Source organism: Mirounga leonina, unplaced genomic scaffold (genome assembly GCF_011800145.1).
Source record: "Mirounga leonina isolate KUSES-001 unplaced genomic scaffold, KU_Mleo_1.0 Mir_200, whole genome shotgun sequence".
Classification (NCBI taxonomy): Eukaryota; Metazoa; Chordata; class Mammalia; order Carnivora; family Phocidae; genus Mirounga; species Mirounga leonina.
This window is the reverse complement of record NW_023270503.1, coordinates 17,055,027-17,077,597: the sequence shown is the minus strand read 5'-3', so window position 1 is coordinate 17,077,597 and position 22,571 is coordinate 17,055,027. Positions and strand designations below refer to the sequence as shown.

Here is a 22,571-nt window from a genome sequence, read left to right as displayed (position 1 = left end):
TCACAAAGGAGGATATGGCCTCACCTGAAAAAAAAAAACAAAAAACGGGAACTCTCTACTTTATTTATTTATTTAGACTATGTTCTATACAACAACAACAACAACAACAACAAAAGAACTCTCTTATACTTTCGCATCTAGAAATGGTCTTTTTTCTGAATAAAGGGGACTAATGTGATTTGACACTGCTGTTTCTTCCTTTTATTTACTGGTTCTTAAGTTAAAGGAAGAAGTTGTTGAAAAATTCTGTCTTGGAATTGATAAAAACAATGTGCTGGGTTTCATTATGCCCTGTGGATGTCTAAAATAGTAACCTGTCCCCAGATTGCTAGCTGCCTATATGATACTCCCACTGGGATTTGTAATAAGCATCTGAAATTCAAAAGTAGAACTCTTGGTTTCCCCAGGGCATGGAGCTCCCATTTACCTGGTTGTTCAAGCAGAGGTTCTAAGACACAGTTCTTCGCTTTCTCTTTACCCACAGGTAGTCTGCCAGCACTTCCTGCTGACACTACTTCTAAATATATCCCTAAATCACTGGGCTTCTCTCCATCACTGTCATCACCTCCTTGTTCAGATCCCCATCATCTCTTATCTGCACCCATTGCACTGGTTTTCAAATCCATCTCTTTGCTCCCTTATGATCTACTTTCTACCAAGCAGCAAGAATCATCTTTTTATTTATTATTCCCCCCATTTAAAGTAACTCATTGGTTTTCCTTAGTAGTTAGAACAAAATCCTTATCCCTTACCCTGGTTTACAAAGCCCTTTGGAGTCTGGCCCCCACTAACTCTGAGACCTCAGCTCCTACCACTCTCCCCCATCCACAGTTCTCTGGATGCTGTGCCTTTCTCTTATTTCGGCATGCCAGTCCATCAACCAGAGGCCCTTCTCCCTACCAGGAATGAGTTTTACTTATCTTCCCATGACTGGCTTCTTCTATATTTAGAATAAGATGTTCTCATAAAGGTTATCTCTCATAGAGGCCTTTCCTGACCACCTAATTATATAGGAAACCCCACCAAACCAGGCACCACTAAATTTATAACTTTCCTTATAACCTGTTCAGATTACCTAGATAGCATTTATAGCCACTACCACCACCAATGTCTACAAGCAAATATAAGACTCACTAGAGCAGGGGCCTCATCTGCTTTTTCATCATTGTGTCACCAAGACCACAGAGGATGTAATCGGTAGTGGTGTTGCATGAACAGTTTTTCATATGCCGTGTAATCCAGTTGTCTCTCGATTTGGGAATCAAGAGATTGTTTCTGCCTCTTCTGTTTTCATAGCAGACTGGACTTTATGAGTATAAAGTGTTTGGTGTTCTGGACAATTGCCCACCGGCTGTACTCGCAGATGTCTATATGGACTTAGACTACAGAAAACAGTGGGACCAGTTTGTTAAAGGTGAGTGACACCTATTATTTTTTTAAAAGTCATCTAGAAAGTAGAATCTATTGTTATTCTAGCCAGTAGAAAGCAACAGGTTTAATTTCTACTGTGTTTTATTTTTAATTTTGGCAAGACAGTCTTAAGTGCTAGGCTGAAACATGCTTTTGTGATTCCTTGCATACTCTCAGATGCCACTCTCCAGTTTGCTCCAAGGCCTACTTTGTTCTCACTATAAGTTTGTCATCATCCCATATATCTAGGTAGTCACAGAAGGCTTCTTGGAGGAGGTGGTATCCAAGCTTTGTTTTGGAAGTTGAATCAAAGTTTTATAAACAACAGGAATGCAACAAACAAACAAACAAATAACAAAAAACCAAAAAACAAGAATGCATATAGGTGAGAAGCTGAGAGGGTGAGGGGGTGAGTGGTTTAAGGCTATTTGAGGCCCAGGGAACAGCCTGAGTAAAACGAGGGAGGCAAGAAACAGATGGCATGTTCAAAAACTGAGCAATTTGGTTTTACTGGGCTGTTGGGGTAGCAGAATCTAGAGCTAGGGTGGGAGGAAGGTCCAGATCCCCAGGGGCCCAGTCTGGCCACCAGGCTACAGTGCTTAGATTTGACACTGAAAGCAATGGACAGCTATGAAAGGCATGAAAGAGGTGATCCTCCTGTCACTTAGAGCTGGGAGTGGCCTTTGTCATTTAGTCACAGTGGACTAGAACTGCAGAGCGAGCCCAGGGGCGTGTCAGCTCTGAAAGACTCTTGCTAGAGTCAGGACCCTTGGTTGCAAGCAACAAGAAATTAACAAACACCAGTGTGAGAAAAGGAAAGGGTTTATTGGTTCATGCCATTGAAAAGTCCAGGGGTTTCTGACTCCCAGGACACTGCATCCAATGTTTAAATGTTTTCTCCATCTGGACTCCGTTTTCTCCTGAGTTGACCTAATTCTCAGGCAGATTCTTATGTCATGGCAAAGATGACCCCCAGACGATCCAGGCTTATAGTCTCACCGTATAAATAACCCACAGGAACAGGAATGAGCATTCCACTTTCCTACTCATGGCAGCCAGCGTCCCACAATTTGCTGCCATGGCATCCTGTGGATGTTTGTCATGGTTTTGGTCTCTTAGTGTTTTCAAATGCCCTTCCTATCTAGGGTGAATTGTGATGCTCCTCCATTCAAGGGAGAAGCCAGATGTTCTCTGTCCCAGTCTCCTTAGCAGCCATGGTTCAGTGGTGTAATACAGATGTTGCCAATAAGACAACGTGCAGCTTCAATTTGAGAGAGAACAACAGGAGCAAGCAGGCAGCATCACAATCAATTTTTTGGTGATGGTAGGGCTAAGGTATCTGACGTTGGGAGAGACCACTCTAGAGCCTCTGATGTTTGGTACTTGGCATCAGCCATTCATGCTATCGTGTCTAGTCTAGTCACAGCAGTAGTTTGCCTTCTCTGGAATAATCCTGAAGTTCTAAGCCTAACTCTGGTCCTTCTAGATATTTGTGAGTTACCTGAGAGTCTTTACTGAACCACTTTTTGGCCCAAACTTGTTAGAGTGACAAGGTAAGACCCTGGCCAGATGCACCATCCCTGAACAAATCACTGGGCCATGTCTTGTTCATTTTCCCAGCCAGAAATTAATGCTGAGTTTAATTTAAGGACTCTGCTTAAACCACATAGTCAGGAGGAGGGAAACGATGATGCCCTGAAGGAGAATTGAAATTGCTGGTCCAGGAAGGGGGAGGTGATGCTGAGCATGCAAAGGCAACATGTCCACTTCTTCCCTTCCTCTCAAGGGCTGTCTTTAGCCTCTCGTGCCACCAATGCCCTGGCAAGCTCTTTAATCCATGACCTTGCTTCTTATAGATTTTCTTTCCAAAGCTGAATTAAATAATGCATTTCCTTCATCAGGAGCTCCTCAAGGGGTTCTCATGGTTATTTCAGCAGCCTTGGCTTGGCTCCTTCTCTAAATGGTTGGTTTGAAGCTTACTGCACAGCTTGGGGTCAGAGGGTGTGTATGTCATTGAATTCCTTTGCTTTCTCCAGCTGAGAGTCAGCTGCTATTTGCACACAGTAGAATGATGGAATACTAAGAATTCTGGTCTTGTAGCTATGGTAGAATGTAAAGAAACAGGAGAGAAGGAAGACATTCAGGGTTAGCCACAGTTAATGCCACTTCCTAGCTGTTTAGGAAGGACACTGCCCTCTCTGGAACCTTCTTTTCCCAGCTGAACACACTGGACTGGGTGACTCAGACCCAGGCTAGCTGTAAAAGGTGAAGAAATCTAAAGAGAGGTCTCAAAAGCAAAACTATTGGGATTCTAGTGACATCTGGTGGTTGCCCTGATTTTAAAACCTGAACATCTATTTTTGGATGCCTGATTTTGTTTTATTGCATTCTGAGAATCTTGCTTGTGCTATACAATGGACACATTTTGTTGAGTTATTTTCTTTTTTACCGTGTTTTTTTGTCTACTAGACTCTGCCCTTGGGCAACAAGCTTTCAGCATTAATGAATCTGTCTGATTTTTTCTAGAATTCTGTGCCTTCTTAGTGGTTTATCATATCCTCAGAGGTCATCATACCTAGGCTTCTTGTTAATTGGAGCCGAGAAGTTTCCAGATACATTAACTTCTTTTGTTTGCCTTAGAACTCTATGAAAAGGAATGCAATGGAAAAACCGTGGTCTACTGGCAAGTGAAGTACCCCTTTCCGATGTCCAACAGAGACGTATCCTTCCTACTTGGCTTTCTAAATGTTTCTTGTGCCCTTTGGCCATTGCCCAATGGTGGCATGCCCAGCAGGTGTAGACAGCATTGTTCTTGATTCTTAAAAAGCATCTGCTAAAACTGTTGCTTCTTGTGTGACTTTTGGAGACCTCAGTGTGTGATGTCTGGGCCTGACCATGTGGAGCCTCTGTGATTGTGGTCACTGGAGGGCAGCTTAGACTTTCCTGAGAAGTTTTCTAAGGCTTGAAATTGTTGGACCACAGAATTGGGGACCTGGAAAGAACTATTTATAAAGAGTGTTTAATACATTCCCTTGGGGCGCCTGGGTGGCTCAGCGTTTAGCATCTGCCTTCAGCTCAGGTCATGATCCCAGGGTCCTGGAATAGAGCCCTGCATCGGGCTCCCTGCTCAGCAGGAAACCTGCTTCTCCCTCTCCCACTCCCTCTGCTCGTGTTCCTGCTCTCGCTCTCTGTCAAATTAATACAGTCTTTAAAAAACAAAAATACATTCCCTCAATCTAGAGTTGGAAGGCACCCAGAGAGGTAAAGTGACAGAGGCATACGTACAGATGATTAGTGGCAGAGTGAGGACTGGACCCCAGGCCCCCACTTTCCACCTCTCCTCATCTCACCTCCTGTTTTATTGACCCCACAGTGATCCCTACTTGACTGTTGGCTCTGGATACTGGGTGTATGTTTCTTACCCTCATTTATCGTTAAAACAGTTGAATGGAATGTGGGGAGTTTTAGTTGACACTCCAAGGTTCTAAGAAGCCCTCTTAGTTCTAGCCTAGGAAGGGGGATGGAAATTTGAAGGACAGGCAGGGTGGGGGCAGGATCGGTGAGATTTCCACTCCTTCACTGTCCTCTTCAATCACAGCAGCTGAGTATGTTACACACTGAATTTCCATAGAAGATCCTGTCAACAAAGGATCTTGTGGATTCAAAAAAAAAGTTTGGAAACCACCAAACTGGATGATCACTGGGATCTTTTCTAGCTTTAGCTTTGTATAAGTCTGTATTTCCTAAATAATTATTCTCTTGAAAGAGAAGGAGCATGTGGCTGTGTTTTATGTATATTGTTTGTGTTTTTGTGTCTAAGTGTATGTGTTTTCTTTGGCCCCAATTAGATTATAAACTCCATAAAGGGTTTATTTCTTGCTTACATACTGCTAGGTACTTTGTACGACATATGGTATGTATTTCAACGAATTGTGGATTACTCTAACCCTTAGATTTTATGTGGTTTTCCCTGATCCTGCCAACAACTGTGCAAAGTATCATCATCCTCATTTCATAGTCAAGGAAACTGAGGCAAAGAGAAGTCCAGAACTTTGCTCTGGTTCACACAACTAGTGGGTGGCAGAGGCAGGTTTGGGACCCATGTCCAGCTATTCCCAGAGATGGTGACCTTGACCAGGGCAGGATCCCATCTCTCTGACCTCACTGTGACACTGCTGGTTAGGTCTTAGGGGTAGACACTTGGGCCTACTTTAAGTTCTATATAATTGTTTTTCCAATACCACACAATCCGATAATGAGTTTCTTAATCTTTCTATATGCATGTCTCTCCACTGGTGGTTAAATTTTTGAGAACAGAGAATAGGGTAGTGGAAAAGAACATTCGTTTGGAGCCGAAGATCCCAGATGGAATGTGAGCTCATTCTCTGATTTGTTGTGTGACTTTGGAAAAGTCCCTTCACTTCTCTGGGCCTCAGTGAACTGGTGGTTCTCTGGTCATAGGCCCTATGGTAGGCTGAACCTTCCAAACTTTTGAAGACCTCTGCCAAATTTTAATCAATATATCAGGTTGGTTTTTCCTTAATGGGAGTGTCAGGTGGTATCTGTCACATGAGATGAGCAAGTTTTGGGACAGAGTGGGACAATTTTTGCTGTGAGGAAAAAGTGAAAGGTCTTGGTGGCAGAAAGCCAGAGCCAAAGCAACATCATTTCTCCCCCAAAACATTTAAGAACTTTACTTGCCAGTCCATAGAGTCGGGAGCAGTAGCGCATCCTGCAGGGTGCCTGAGTGAGGGCTGGGACCCCTTTGGGTGCTGCAGAGACTCTGTGGTGGCATGGGGCTATCATTGTTGCTGTTACAGTGAGTATATTATGTTACAGAGTGATTTTTAAAAATTTATTTATTTTTATTTTTTATTGTTTAGGCTTTGAATTCCTTCTAGTGTGAAACCTAAAATTCTGTTGAGGCCCGTCCAGCTATGAAAGTTGAACTAGGTTTTGGAGCCAGATCTGGGTTTGCACTCCGGTTCCAGTTGAGCCATGGGATCTTTGGCAAGTTACTTTACTTCTCTGAGCCTCAATATTGTCATCTGTAGGATGAGGATACTTACACCAAACTCACAGGGACCTTTTCAGGATCAAAACTGATGCTATATGTAAGGCACATAGTAAGGGCTCAGTAAATGGTAACTCTCATTGTTTCTTAGGAGTAAATTATCTTCCCTATTACAGTACCATAGACATAGTGAGTGCTCTGTGTTTATAGAGATGAAATGGCTTTGTTATCCTGGGTGGTTAACCAGTGTTAACCCAGAGAGGACATCTGCCTACTAAATATTCAGGTACCAATGTTTCTTCCTCTGACCACTAGGTGTAAGTAACATTGCTTGACCATCCTCTGTGCATAGAGGTCACTAACTAGAGCTTTGGGGGAGGACAGGACAAAGGGGAATGATCCCAGTGTTTATGGAGTATTTATTCTGCCCCAGTCTTTCTCCAGTGCCCCCACCAGGCGTGCCTGCTGGGGAATCTAACCCCCTTAGCTTCGGAAAGGTTGAGTAACTAATGCAGAATCACACTGCTGCTGAGTGATCAGTCCTCTAATATCTCACAGTGCCTTCTTAGAGAAAGGACGAGTGGTTTCCCCGTATAATTGAAAGCATCAAGGAATCATTCACAGGTAGGTAATGCATGCTGTCAAATGAGAATATCAACTTGTATGGGGTACAACCTTGCAGTGCAGGTAGGGAGACAGGGCAGGGAAGTAAAGGAACAGTATTTGGGAGCAAGTGCCAGGTGGGAGGAATAGAATCATCTCGCTTTGCTTCTGGCTTGTGGGGTTTCCTTCCACCCATCTGAAATGCTGGCATTGGCATCATGCCTTGACTAGCAGTATAGTATGTCTACATCCGACAGCGGCGAGACCTGGACATGGACGGGCAGAAGATCCACGTGGTCCTGGCCCAGAGCACTTCTGCGCCACAGATTCCTGAGAGGTCTGATGTGGTCCGGGTGAATCAGTATAAGCAGAGCCTAGCGATCGAGAGTGATGGCAAGAAGGGGAGCAAAGGTAAAGCCGGGGAACATGTTGGCAAAGCAGCTGGGGCCACTATACGTAGGCCATGCTGATTGTTAGGCATGTAAAATGCGTGATGCTTTTTCCCTGAGGTCAGAGAATGGGCACGGGTGTAAAACAAACAAGGGATCAAAACCTGGGGAGAGATTCAGTTCACCCCCAGAAACCTGGCTTGAGTGCATGGTGGATGGTTAAATCTGACTCAACCCATTCTTTTTTTTTTTTTTTTTTAAAGATTGTATTTATTTATTTGACCGAGAAAGACAGAGAGAGAGGGAACGCAAGAGGGGCAGTGGGAGAGGGAGAAGCAGGCTTCCCACTGAGCAGGGAGCCCGATGTGGGGCTCGATCCCAGGACCCTGGGATCATGACCTGAGCCGAAGGCAGACGCCCAACGACTGAGCCACCCAGGCGCCCCTCAACCCATTCTTTATTGACTCTTGCATTGTCCCCAGGAAATCAAACCAGAAAGTTTAAAAATTCACTTCAGGCTAGTCCTAGGGATACATACATTGTGCCTGGGGGTGGGGTAGGGCAAGAGGGCTGGCACGACTATCCCTGAGGACGCAGCTCCTGCTCAGCCGACTTAGGACCTGCCTGCCTTGAGTTCCAGCCTGCACAGAGAAAAGCTATGAGCAGAATGGGGGCAGCCAGCCACTTGTTGTATGGGAATCAGTGTGGCCTTATGTGTGAGGTAACCTCTGAACCATAATTCTGAAGCTTTTCAGATCTGTCACCTTGGACATGCCACCCTAATTGCTCTGAGTCTCCATGTTGTCCTTTATAAGTGGGGGTTTAATTTTACCAACTCCTTTGGACTGATAATGAATGACAGAAATAATTTTTTTTTAAAGATTTATTTATTTGACAGAGACACAGTGAGAGAGGGAACACAAGCAGGGGGAATGGGAGAGGGAGAAGCAGGCTCCCCACTGAGCAGGGAGCCCGATGCGGGGCTCTATCCCAGGACCCCGGGATCGTGACCTGAGCCGAAGGCAGAATATTAAGGACTCAGCCACCCAGGCGCCCCGATAGAAATAATTAGATGAGAGACTATATCCAAGTGTCTAGCACTTGCCAGGCATTTAATCAGTAGCAGCAAAATCTGCCTATGGCTTTGTTTTTAAAAATATGTGTGTGTGTCTGTGTGTCTAACATAAATATATATATTATAATATAAATATATATGCGTTTATTCTGTGAGGCAAGGCAGAGGACAGAAGTCCTCCTGAATCCGTGTTGCCTCCCTCCTTACTTTCGGGGGCCTGAAGATAGAGGGGGAAGCTTTGCAGGGTTTGTTGTATTTCTAACATTTTTTTTCTCTTCCTGAATTGTCCTTTCTTTCCCTTCTAGTTTTCATGTATTACTTCGATAACCCGGGTGGCCAGATTCCATCCTGGCTGATAAACTGGGTCGCCAAGGTGAGATCCCAGGAGGCAGGAGGGGGAAGTGTGTTTGACAAATGTTGACTTAGCCCACGGGGCTGTCAGGCTGAAGAGACACCGTGTCTCAGGCCTAATGAGGCTCTTTTATTGAAGCAGCTTGGTTGAGTGACTACAGTTAGGACTGAGGTTGCCAACATCCAGGATGTAGAGGCTGGGACAAAGGAGAAGAATCCTTAGCTGGAATGTTAGACCCTCCCTGCTAGCAAGACCCTGCCAGGATCACTCTCTGCATCCTCCAGATAAAAGCCTGCTCCTTGTAGGAAAAATGAAAAATGGTGCCTTTGGACCTTGTGTCTGCTTATGACAGGCCAATCTGGCTCGAGAGACGTGTCCAAGCCTGGAAGCCTCCAGTTTTGTTATTGTTATTTTGTTTCTCTGTAAGGAGAGGGGACTGCAGTGGTGGCCAGATCACTAGAGACCCCCAGAGAACCTGGCTTTATGGGAACCATTCAGTGCTTTGTAGGAGGGCTACTTACCGGTGGGAGGTCAGCCCATTCCCTGGGAGAGTGCAAAGCGCACAGGCTTTGAGTCAAACACATGTGGTTTTGAGTCCTGGTCCAGCTTTTGTTTGTATAATCTAGGGAAGCTGTTGATTTCTTCCCTTTCGAAAATGGGGACAGGTATTACCACCCTGTAGAGTAGTGGTAAATTAAGGTGGTGTCTTACACAATGCTCAGCACTAACTAATAACATAGTCTGCCCTTTGCCCCCCACCCTCACCGTTTCCGAATTCTGTAAAAGAAGTCCTTTCTCTGATTCCTGGGTTAGAATCCCATAGCCCAACCCAATCCCATTTCCTGTGTTTTTCCTTTTCAAAAAATGGTGTCTCAGGATCATCTTAGCTTTTTACTAGGAAAAGCCAAGATACACAACAGTGTCCCCTGCTATCTAGTCTCACCTTTGCCTTGGGTCTTCTGTCATGATCTGTGGCCATGTTCTATAGAAATCGGACAGGGGCCCTATTGTCATATTTGTTATTCTCAGAGTCATGTTTGTTTACCTTTGCCATATCTCAAAGAATCAGGAGAAATGACCATAAGGACACAGAAGTGATAGTGTCCTTTGTTTTGCAGAATGGCGTTCCTAACTTCTTGAAGGACATGGCAAAAGCCTGTCAGAACTACCTCAAGAAAACCTAAGAGGGGGGATCGTGTGTCCATGGAATGATGATCTGGAAGTGCCACGGCCCGCTGATGCTCAGCTTTCCTTTCACTTTTCCATCTTCAGAGGCCTGCAAGCTATCCAGCATGTCGTCCCTGAGTGTGTTTGCCTGACGCCTGGCTTCCTTTCCCACTCCCCACCCTGGGACTGGCTGCCTTCTCCCACTATTGAATATGGATCAGATTAGGGAAACTTGTGCTTGTTTATCTTTAAAAAGGGAAGTCCTCAATAGAGAACACAGTCATTCCATTGTGCCATTTTAGGGGGATGGGTGGGTGAGGAACCACAACAATCCAAGAGCAACCGATCCCAGAGAGCTGGCTCCTTCCCAGAATGTGGCTTCTCGCAACCCAGGAGGGGCTGCTGGGAGCCCCATCCCCTTCAGAGTGGACTCTCCATGCACCAGTACTGGAAGACATGGGCTGATGGCCATTTCCCTTATGCTTTGGTGTACTGCCTTGGCTGGGGTTTGAGGTGATAATCCAGTGACTCTCTCTGCCATTCCTACTTGTGTAGGATCATGAGCTGTTTTGATTTCAAAGCATTCTGAAAAACACTGGAGGCCTAAGCACTTAATGTGATAACCATTTCTTCTCATCATCCATGTCTGGGTTTCTCTTTCCCACATGCCACTGGGGAGAGGCTGCTCATACCTCACTAACTCTGCACTTTACTGGAAATGAGGCATCATGATGGCTCTGGCAGTTAGCAAAAGTCAAGATGCTCTGCACAAAGCCCTGTGATAAAGTGTCTTTCTAGGCAATAAAATGTATTTCCCTTCTAGAATGTTTAGCGACATTGAACGGATAATAGTTCACAGTCAGGAAAATATTAATTAGTGGATTAGTTGACTCTACACCTTTTTCTCAGGAATTCTACCTAAGTTGCCTGCCTCGTCTCCTACCAAAAGACTTCCAGTTTTCGGTTTTCTCCTGAATTTTGGTAAGGCAAAATATTCTGTGGCTAAAAACACAGCCTTCATGATCTCAGGGAAAAATTTTAACCACTGTGTGTGATAGTACTGAACCTTGATTAGAGGTCGTAGAAATTCAGGATGTAAATCCAGAAGCAGAGGATTTATTAAAATGGGCCATGTCGGACTGTATATCTTCTCTTGGGGAAAAACAGACTGAATACCAATAAATACAGAATGACTTAAATTGTCCTGCTTGCAGCTTTCTTTCTACCTTGATCCTTCTGTGAGATGGAATCAGTAAGGTCTCATTTGTTTGCAAGGCACATCTAACCTTAACTAATGAACTTGAACATAAAAAAGAATTTTAGGTGCACTTGCATGCAAGACCAGCTGTAGAGCGGCCTCACGTTCCGGTTGATACAGGTACTCAAACTGACGTTAGAATTTGGCTACGTTTGTCTTCAGGTTATCTTTGATGTTGGGCTGCGTCTGGTGGCAGGACTGCTGCTGACAGCAAAAGGTAGGCCTCATCTTCCCAGGCTCATGCTGAGCCAAAGAAAGACAGAATTTCTTTCCGGTAGATCCCACACCATCCTATGACTTTCTCTCAACCATGTGCCTGTCCCTTCCCCAGTCATTGCGGTCATATAGATAGATTTATGCAAATAACTGACTACCTCATACATTTACCATTTTAAAAAATATCACTATCAGTAATGTAGCTGGCATTTAATTTTAGATAAATGAAATCTAAATCTCTCTTGTAATAGAGGGTCAGGTTGAAATTTTAAGTATAGAGTCACTGAAACACAAATACTACAATTATAGTTTTTGAGCAGAGAATCAACATGAATTGGTGTCATGCAACCCGTATCTTTAAACAGTGTTTGAGAATTTGCTAAGAACTCCCGAGAACACTACGAATATGGCATGTCTAAGTAAAGTAGTTACAAAAAAAGAAAGTTTGCAATAATTAGTAGAGTTTTGAATCTTTGGCATTTATGTGTGCTAATTTGGAGAAGACAGTTTACACAGCACTGAAATATGAGGTTATGGGGGAAACGGAGAACCCATGAGGTGGTATTAAGTAAATGCCAGAGGTGCAGAAAATGTAGGACAAACACTTCAGAGGTCGTACCTGATTCTTTAGGGTATGCCTCTCCACAAGGGCTGGGTGTATCCTTTGGAATTTGAAAGTAAATGTTGTTCACTTATTTTTTCTATGCCTTTCTCTCCAAATAGACAATAAGCTCTCTGTGGGTAGAAAGAGTTATTTCACTTTGATTACTGCCCCCTAGGGGACTGTATAGTAGGCAAATGAGTGACTAAATGATTTAGAGAAGATGGACCAAATGACACACACCCAGAAGGCCAAACCCATCCAGATATGGAGGTTTAATTTGATTAAATTAAACCACCATTACTATTACTTAATAATTTAATTCAGGTCCAATTATTTCCCCAACTCATCATTTTTTGGGAGAGGGGGGTTCTAGATTTCTAAGGTTCTCACTGGTCCTTTGTTAAGAGGTGGCTTTGCTGGTGTAGTTACAGATTATTTTTAATGTTAATAGAAATGGCATAGTCTGGACTGAGTCCAGTTGAGATTAATCAGGATTTCAGGATTTTAAAAAATCTTTATTATATTAATTAATTAATTAATTTAATTAATTAATTTAATTTTGAGAGAGAGGGCACCTGAGAGAGGGGAGGGGCAGATAAAGAAGGAGAGAGAGAATCTTAAGCAGGCTCTACACCCAGTAATGAGCCTGATGCGGGGCTCTATCTTATGACCCTGAGTTGATGATCTGAGCCTAAATCAACAGTCAGTGGAAATCAACAGTAAGCAACTGAGCCACGTAGGCACCCCAGGATTTCAGGAGTTTAATGCAAAAAGCAGAACTACTGTTGGAGCTAAATTTTTTCCACAGGTGAATTATTCACACTGCAAAACAATTAAGTTATTAACCACACTGAAATTGAGGGGCTCCAGCAAAAGGTCTGTTCCCTTGAAAATGTTCCTATTTCACAGTGAGAGTCCTCAGCCAGAGTCCCCATCTACAATGCTGTCCTTCAAACCTCCTACTTCCCAGCTGGATTTGGGAGAGACAAAGCAGAAAGAACCCATTCAGTTCTCATGTTTCTGGTAGCACCACCCAGTCAGCTCAGAGAATTATCCTTAGAAGCATTGAGACATGCTTTCACCTAACAAATAATATCATGAGTCTGGTGTCCACCTGGCAAGGGGACAGACATGGCAGTTCCTGTGATGAATGAGGCAGATTTGGTGTCCACCCTCAAGGAGATTATGGTCTAGTGAAGAAACTGGGCAGGCTGTTGAAAGACTGGTGAGCTTTGACAAAGGGCAAGTAAAGGGTGCCAGATGTTGTAAAACTGGGGGCACTAACCGAGTTTGAGGGGTCAGGGAGGAACATGTTGTAGTTGGCTACATGAAGGTTGGAGAGAAAACTTCTGCACGGAAGGAACCATTGGCATAAAGCTCCTCCAGCAGGAGAGCCAGTTACATGTGAGGAACTACCAAAGCCAGTATGGCTGAAGCAATGGGTGTGAAGGAGAGGCATCTCACCCAGCTCTGAAGTAGACGGGAAATGGGTGATTGCAAGAGCCATGATTTTCGACTTTATATCCAGAACACCAATAAGCTTTGAAGGACTGACCTAACATCAGCACTGACCTGATGAGTTTATTCATTCTTAATGGCTGCTCATTTCCCCCCATGGTTCTTTCTTCACCATCTCTAGCAGTCCCTCCAACACCATCATGGGGGTATTCTCCGCGGTGCTTTAAGACTTGTCATGTGGAATTCTCTTCACCAGCAGGCAGCAGGCAGAGTAGCCCACACCCAAATCTAGGTTCCAAAATGGAGCATCAGCCCCTGAAACCTAACCAGAAAAAAGAGAGGCAGGGAACATCCACACACATCCCCTCTGTCTCTCCTGGCCCATTCTGGAGTATATGACATACCCTCCAATTGGCCGCATCATGCAGCCCACATGAGCAGAACCATTTCAAGATCTATAAAAGGAGAGAAAAAGGAAAGGCATCAAAAGTATAAGCAGGCCTGCTTTCTCCAAAGTTTCTTTTTCTGCACTCCTCCCCAGCCACAAAAAAAGAACTTTCCTTTCTTGAGAAGACAGAAATATTGTTTAGGTTCTCAGAATTTAGAACTAACCAAAAGGGAGGGCTTCAGAAAAATTATTTATATTGCTAATCCAAGTGTATTTTTGTATGTGTCTGCGTGGGTAAACATTGTTTGTACTTCATTTCATAAGATATAATAACGGAACAACTAAGTGGAATTAACATGATAAGTCAGGTTCAGTGCTAGACAGTGAGGCCATAAAGGTAAGATGGATTCTTCCACTAGGGACTTAGCAGTCTAGAGAGGAGGTGACATACATGCACAGTTCATGATAATGAGAGAAAGCAATCACCAGCATATGAAAGGAAAACATGTAGTATTTTAGGAGTTTGTGGCAAACTGCTATTAAAAGAAGACAACAGACACCTTGCTGAAGGGAAAAGATGACAGAGGAGCAGGGGACCCTATTCCAACCGGTCCCCGGAATTTAGCTGGTTATCTACCAGACCACTCTGAACACCCACGAAATCAGCCCGAGATGTAAGAAGATAGATCTGGATCTCTACAAACAGAATATTGCAGGAGGTTGGTTTCGAGGCATGAAGCAGGGAGCCGTGATTCTGCAGGCAGATATCAAAGGATAAACGGAAAGGGGAGGGAACCTGGCCGTGGGGATCCTACACCACCAGTGAGCGATAGCTTCCCGCGCTGGGGATCGGGCACAGACTCGAAGACCAGTAGCGACAGGGAAAGGACTTTAGAGCAGCCCTCTGGACGGAAACCCGGAGCGATGGGGCTGCACCTGAGAACTGGGGGTGGCTGGCAGTTTTAGAGGCACAAAGGGCAGAGACATGCCCTGACCTGGAGGCAAGGACTGGGAGCGCTGCTGAGGGGCGCACAACCCAGGACACTGCAGTTTATAGCAGCACAGACAGAAACGGAGATAGTGTGACTTGGAGAGCTCACTGAAGAACAGATTGCGATCTCTCTGCTCTGAGGCAGAGGGTTGGAAACCATCTCTTCTGCTGACTCATGAAAGAGATGCAGAAACCCCCTAGGGAAAGCCACCAGAGAAAACCGCCAGAGAACAAAAGCCCAAAAAAACTGGTTTCCACTGAGCCCATCCCCCGCCACAGGGGGCAAGGCAACTCTGCCCAAACAGGGTTGCCTGAGAAACAGTGCTGCAGGCCCCTCTCCCAGAAGACAGGCTGGGAAAACAAGAGGCCAGCAACCCTAAAGTCCCTAGAAAACAGGTGCATCTTGCTTGGGTTGTGGTCAGTAATTTGGACTCTATACATTTCCTCAACCACCCCTCAACAGAATGACTAGGAGGAGGAATCCCCAAAATAGGAAATACTCAGAGACTATGACTTATGCCACAGATTTACAAATGGATTCAGATATAACCAAGTTGTCGGAGATGGAATTCAGGGTAGCAATTGTGAAGACAATGGCCAGATGGAGAAATCGATTAATGGCAACATAGAGTCTCTGAGGGCAGAAATGAAAGCTGTATTGGCAGAACTTAAAAATGCTATCAATGAGATCCAATCCAATCTAGATAATCTAACAGCAAGGGTAAACTAGGCAGAAGAATGAATTAGTGATTTAGAAGACCAATTAATAGACAAGAAGGGAAAAGAGGAGGTCAGGCAAAAACAACTCAGAATCCATGAAAATAGAATCAGAGAAATAAGTGACACCATGAAACGTTCCAATGTCAGAATTATTGGGATACCTGAGGGGATGGAGAGAGAGAGGGGACTAGAAGATATATTTGAGCAAATCGTAGCTGAGAACTTCCCTAACCTGGGGAATGAAACAAACATTCGTGTCCTAGAGGCAGAGAGGACCCCTCCCAAGATCACGGAAAACAGGCCAACACCCCGGCATGTAATAGTAAAACTTGCAAATCTTAGAACCAAGGAAACCATCTTAAGGGCAGTTAGGGGGAAGAGATTCCTTACGTATAGAGGGAGGAACATCAGAATATCAGACCTATCCACAGAGACCTGGCAAGCCAGAAAGGCCTGGCAAGACATATTCAGGGTACTAAATGAGAAGAACATGCAGCCAAGAATACTTTATCCGGCAAGGCTGTCATTTAGAATGGATGGAGAGATGCAGAGCTTCCACGACTGGCAGAAAATGAAACAATATGTGACCACTAAGCTGGCCCTGCAAGAAATATTAAGGGGGGTTCTATAAAAGGAGAAAGACCCCAAGAGTGATATACAACAGAAATTTACAGGGACAATCTATAGAAACAAGATCTTCACAGGCAACATGATGACAATAAATTCGTATCTTTCAATAATCACTCTCAATGTGAACAGCCTATATGCTCCCATAAAATGGCACAGGGTTGCAGATTGGATAAAAAGACAGGACCCACCCATATGCTGTCTACAAGAGACTCATTTTGAACCTAAAGATACATCCAGACTGAAAGTGAAGGGATGGAGATCCATTTTCCATGCCAGGGGACCTCAAAAGAAAGCTGGGGTAGCAAGTCTTATATCAGACAAATTAGATTTTACACTGAAGTCTGTAGTTAGAGACACAGAAGGACACTATGTCATTCTTAAAGGGTCTATCCAACAAGAAGATCTAACAATTGTAAATATCTATGCCCCCAACATGGGAGCAGCCATCTACATAAGCCAACTGTTAACCAAAATAAAGAGTCATATTGATAACAATACGTTAATTGTAGGAGACCTCAATACTCCACTCTCACCCATAGACATCATCTAAGCAGAAAATCAACAAAGAAACAAGAGCTTTGAATGATACACTGGACCAGAAGGACCTCATAGATATATAGAGAACATTCCACCCTAAAACAACAGAATACTCATTCTTCTCGAGCACACATGGAACTTTCTCCAGAATAGACCACATACTGGGTCACAAATCAGGTCTCAACCGATACCAAAAGATTGACATTATTCCCTGCATATTCTCAGAGCATAATGCTTTAAAACTGGAACTCAGTCACAAGAAAAAATTTGGAAGAAAGTCAAACACGTGGAAGCTAAAGACCACTCTGCTCAAGAATGTTTGGGTCAACCAGGAAATCAGAGAAGAACTTAAACAATTCATGGAAACCAATGAGAACAAAAACACAATGGTCCAAAACCTATGGGATACTGCAAAGGCAGTCCTAAGGGGGAAATACATAGCCATCCAAGCCTCACTCAAAAAAAAATAGAAAAATCCCGAATTCACCAACTAACTTTACAGCTAACGAACTAGAGAAAAAGCAACAAACAATGCTTAAGTCATGTATTAGAAGAGAAACAATTAAGATTAGAGCAGAGATCAATGAATCAGAAACCAGAAACACAGTAGATCAGATCAATGAAACTAGAAGCTGGTTCTTTGAAAGAATTAATAAGATCGATAAACCACTGGCCAGACTTACCCAAAAGAAAAGAGAAAGGACCCAAATTAATTAAATTATGAATGAAAGGGGAGAGATCATGACTAACACCAAGGAAATAGAAACAATTATTAGAAATTATTATCGGGGCGCCTGGGTGGCTCAGATGGTTAAGCATCTACCTTCGGCTCAGGTCATGATCCCAGGGTCCTGGGATCAAGCCCCACATCGGGCTCCTGGCTCAGCGAGGAGCCTGCTTCTGCCTCTCTGTCTGCCTCTCCCCCCTGCTCATGCTCTCTCTTTCTGTCTGTATCTCTGTGTCTCAAATGAATAAATAAAATCTTAAAAAAAAAAAAATTATTATCAACAACTATATGCCAATACATTGAGCAACCTTGATGAAATGGATGCCTTCCTGGAAACCTATAAACTACCAGGACTGAAACAGGAAGAAACTGACAACCTGAATAGGCCAATAACCAATAATGAAATTGAAGCAGTGAGCAAAAACCTCCCAAAAAACAAGAGTCCTGGGCCTGATGGATTCCCTGGGGAATTCTACCAAACATTCAAAGAAGAAATAATACCTATTCTCCTGAAGCTATTTAAAAAAATAGAAACAGAAGGAAAGCTTCCAGACTCATTCTATGAGGCCAGCATTACCTTAATCCCCAAGCCAGGCAAAGACCCCATCAAAAAGGAGAATTTCAGACCGATATCCCTGATGAACATGGATTCCAAAATCCTCAACAAAAACCTAGCTAATAGGATCCAACAATACATTAAAAGGATCATCCACCACAACCGAGTGGGATTTATCCCCGGGATGCAAGGGTGGTTCAACATTCCAAATCAATCAGTGTGATAGAACACATTAATAAGAGGAGAGAGAAGAACCATATGGTCCTCTCAATTGATGCAGAAAAAGCATTTGACAAAATACAGCATCCTTTACTGATTAAAACTCTTCAGAGTACAGGGATAGAGGGAACAGTCCTCAAGTTCATAAAATCCACCTGTGAAAAACCCACAGCAAATATCATCCTCAATGGGGAAAAGCAGAGAGCCTTTCCCTTAAGATCAGGAACATGACAAGGATGCCCACTCTCGCCACTATTGTTCAACATAGTACTAGAAGTCCTAGCAACAGCAATCAGACAACAAAAAGAAATAAAAGGTATTCAAATTGGCAAAGAAGAAGTCAAACTCTCTCTCTTCGCAGACGACATGATACTTTATGTGGAAAACCCAAAAGACTCCACCCCCAAATTACTAGAACTCATCCAGCAATTCAGTAATGTGGCAGGATACAAAATCAATGCACAGAAATCAGTTTCCTTCTTATACACTAACAATGCAACTGTAGAAAGAGAAATTAGAGAAGCGATTCCCTTTACAATAGCACCAAAACCCACAAAATACCTTGGAATAAACCTAACTAAAGAGGTAAAGGATCTAAATTCTAGGAACTATAGACACTCATGAAAGAAATTGAAGAAGACACAAAGAGATGGAAAAACATTCCATGCTCATGGATCGGAGGAATAAACACTGTTAAAATGTCTACACTATCCAGAGCAAACTATACCTTCAATGCCATCCCGATCAGAATTCCAACGACATTTTTCAAAGTGCTGGAACAAACAATCCTAAAACGTATATGGAATCAGAAAAGACCCTGAATTGCCAAGGAAATGTTGAAAAAGAAAAACAAAGCTGGGGGCATCACGTTGCCCGATTTCAAGCTATTATTACAAAGCACTGATCACCAAGACAGCATGGTACTGGCACAAAAACAGATATATAGACCAATGGAACAGAACAGAGAGCCCAGAAATGGACCCTCAACTCTATGGTCAAATAATCTTCGACAAAGCAGGAAAAAACATGCAATGGAAAAAAGACAGTCTCTTCAATAAATGGTGTTGGGAAAATTGGACAGCCACATGCAGAAGAATGAAACTCGACCATTCTCTAACACCATACACAAAGATACACTCAAAATGGATGAAAGACCTCAATGTGAGACAGGAATCCATCAAAATCCTAGAGGAGAACATAGGCAGTAACCTCTTTGACATCGGCCACAGCAACTTCTTTTAAGATTCATCTCTAAAGGCTAGTGAAACAAAAGCAAAAATGGAACTTTTGGGACTTCATCAAGACAAAAACTTCTGCACAGCAAAGGAAACAGTCAACAAAACCAAAAGACAACTGACAGAATGGGAGAAGATATTTGCAAATGACATTACAGATAAAGGGCTGGTATCCAAGATCTATAAACTTCTCAAACTCAATGCCCAAAAAACAAATAATCAAGGCAAAAAATGGGCAGAAGACATGAACAGACACTTCTCCAAAGAAGACATACACATGGCTAACAGACACATGAAAAAATGTTCATCATTAGCCATCAGGGAAATTCAAATCAAAACCACATTGAGATACCACCTTACACCACTTAGAATGGCAAAAATTGACAAGGCAAGAAACAACGAATGTTGGAGAGGTTGTGGAGAAAGGGGAACCCTCTTACACTGTTGGTAGGAATGCAAGTTGGTACAGCCACTTTGGAAAACAGTGTGGAGGTTCCTCAAAAGATTAAAAATAGAGCTACCCTATGACCCAGCAATTGCACTCCTGGGTATTTACCCCAAAGACACAGATGTAGTGAAAAGAAGGGGCACATGCACCCCAATGTCCATAGCAGCAATGTCCGCAGCAGCCAAACTGTGGAAAGAGCCGAGATGCCCTTCAACCAATGAATGGATAAGAAGATGTGGTCCATATATACAATGGAATATTACTCAGCCATCAGAAAGGATGAATACCCAACTTTTACATCAACATGGATGGGACTGGAGGAGACTATGCTAAGTGAAATAAGTCAAGCATAGAAAGTCAATTATCATATGGTTTCAGTTATTTGTGGAACATAAGGAATAGCACGGAGGACATTAGGAGAAGGAAGGGAAAAATGAAGGGGGGAAATCGGAGGGAGAGATGAATCATGAGAGACTGTGGACTCTGAAAAACAAACTGAGGGTGTTAGAGGGGAGGTGGGTGGAGGGATGGGTTAGCCTGGTGATGGGTATTAAGGAGGGCACGTACTGCATGGAGCACTGGGTGTTACACGAAAAGAATGAAGCGTGCATCACTACATCAAAAACTAACGATATGGTGATATGGTGACTAACATAACATAATAAAATACAATTATAAAAAAAAAAGACAACAGATCCAAAATGGAATTGCTTATGCTAAGCTCCACTCACCAAATGAAGATTTAACTTGATTACAGTTACAGCTTGCCCAGAAATGAACTCTTAAACGAGTCCAATCAGGAATCACCTCATCAGCACTAGTTAGGTAATCTGCCTGATAACCCCCTGCCAACCCCTAAAGGAAAGTGACCTTGCAAATAACCAACCTGCTTTGTTGTCTAGCATAACTTCCTTGTTCTCCCTCCCTTCTGCCTTTATCTTCTGTTTTGTACAGCTCCTCAGAGCTCCTTTCTCTCTGTTAGATTGGATGCTGCCCAATTTGAATCGATTTTTGTTCAAAAGGCTCTTAAACATTTTAATATGCCTCAGTTTATCTTTCAACAGCTCTGGTCAGAAGAGGAAACAAAAGGAGACCCTCCACTGCCCACAGGGGCAAGGAGCAACCAGGCGCACCTACCCGTTGCGCCCCCTGAGCTGGCGGCTTTCCCGCTGCCTCTGGAGATTTAAGTTCCTCTTGGATCCTGGCTCTGCAGCTTTTGCATGAGGCGCTTTCAGACTTGACTTGAGCATTTTTTCCTCAGGACTGAGTCCAGTCACCGGCTGGAGTTAGACTGGCTCTGATTTAGAAACTGGACCAGGTGGCTGGGTTTGACTTAGGAGCTAGAAAAGACTGGAGGCAGGCCGGCTCCAACTTAGACCCTTGCGAGCGTTTGAGAAGACTGGCCCGGACTTAGAAAACCGAGCAGCTCTGAGCCGGCCTGTATCGGTCCTAGAAACCGGAAAGGCACTGGGTCCCACTTACAAACTGGACCGGGCTGGGGCGGACTGGGTCCAGCTTAGATGCCGGACCGGGTGGGCGGATTGGTTCCGTTTCGAAACCAAACCCGGCGGGGGCCGACTGGATCCCGCTTGGAAACCGGACGGGATAGGGGCAGACTGGGTCCAGCTTAGAACCTTGAGTTAGTCTGAGAAGACTGCGCCGGACTCAGAAAACGGAGCAGGCCTGAGGTGGCCTAGGTCCGTCCGAGAAACTGGGAACGTACTGGGTCCCACTTAGAAGCCAGGCCCGGCTGGCGCGGACTGGGTCGGCTTAGAAGTCAGACCGGATGGGCGCCGGCCAGGTACCCTTTAGAAGCCGGACCGGATGGGGGCGGACTGCGTCCAGCCTAGCAACCGGACTGGTCAGGGCACGAGCCGGCGCCATTGTGAGGCCTCAGGTGAATAAAATGTTCTGAGGCTGAACAAGCCGCGAGTCTTACCGAAGGTAATTTTGAGTTACTATGGCCACAGTGGAGAACTTTTAACCTACCTAAGCTTCTCCATTTATGAGGTGCCCTAGAGCCAGGCACTCACCATTAAAGGGCCGAGGGAAAGCTATTTTTACTCCTACTCACCGTTTCTGGTGGCCAGGATGAGACCTGCTGAGACACTCCACTCACTCCGGAGCCTGCGGGTGGGATCCGGAGAAAACTGGCCGAAGCCCGCGGAAGGTAAGAATTCCGACCAAAGTTAGCCCTCCCATTGCCATCTGTGTCTGTGGTGTCTGGCTGAGAGAAAAAGGCAACATTTCATGTCGTCCCTTCCTTTCTAAATTCAGATTGGCAAGCAAAAAGCAAGTTTGTAAGAGTAAGGTCTTTGAATTGGGACTGTTGAACGTGTGCTTCGGGTACTCATTGGTGGTCGAAACCTTCCCTCCCAGGGACGGCTGTTGCCTTCTTGTTTGTCTCATTTTGTGTCCTGAGAACTTGGCTGGCGACAGTCAGGTTGGGGACCCGAATAATATGGCTGTACAGAAACGTGGGTTGTTCTCCCTTTGTGGCTGGGATCCTACCGACTGTTTCCAACTCTCAGGGCAAGTGTCTTTCTTTTGGGAGTGGCTGTGGATCTTGGAGGT

The 22,571-nt window shown here is 44.1% G+C and overlaps 1 protein-coding gene across 5 annotated transcripts in view; it reads left to right on the top strand.

The window, feature by feature from the left end:
- PCTP (phosphatidylcholine transfer protein) overlaps positions 1-11,209 on the top strand; it is a 255,791-nt gene extending 244,582 nt beyond the window's left edge. For 4 of the 5 annotated variants that reach the window (XM_035026795.1, XM_035026796.1, XM_035026792.1 and 1 more), the window contains 5 exons: positions 1,297-1,414; positions 4,051-4,130; positions 7,267-7,438; positions 8,797-8,864; positions 9,962-11,209. In XM_035026795.1, the coding sequence (XP_034882686.1) occupies positions 1,297-1,414; positions 4,051-4,130; positions 7,267-7,438; positions 8,797-8,864; positions 9,962-10,027 (504 nt within the window). In that variant the 3' untranslated portion in view covers positions 10,028-11,209. The remainder of the gene's footprint in view (positions 1-1,296; positions 1,415-4,050; positions 4,131-7,266; positions 7,439-8,796; positions 8,865-9,961) is intronic. The other variant, XM_035026793.1, reaches the window with a different exon arrangement.
- Positions 11,210-22,571: the final 11,362 nt, after the last annotated feature.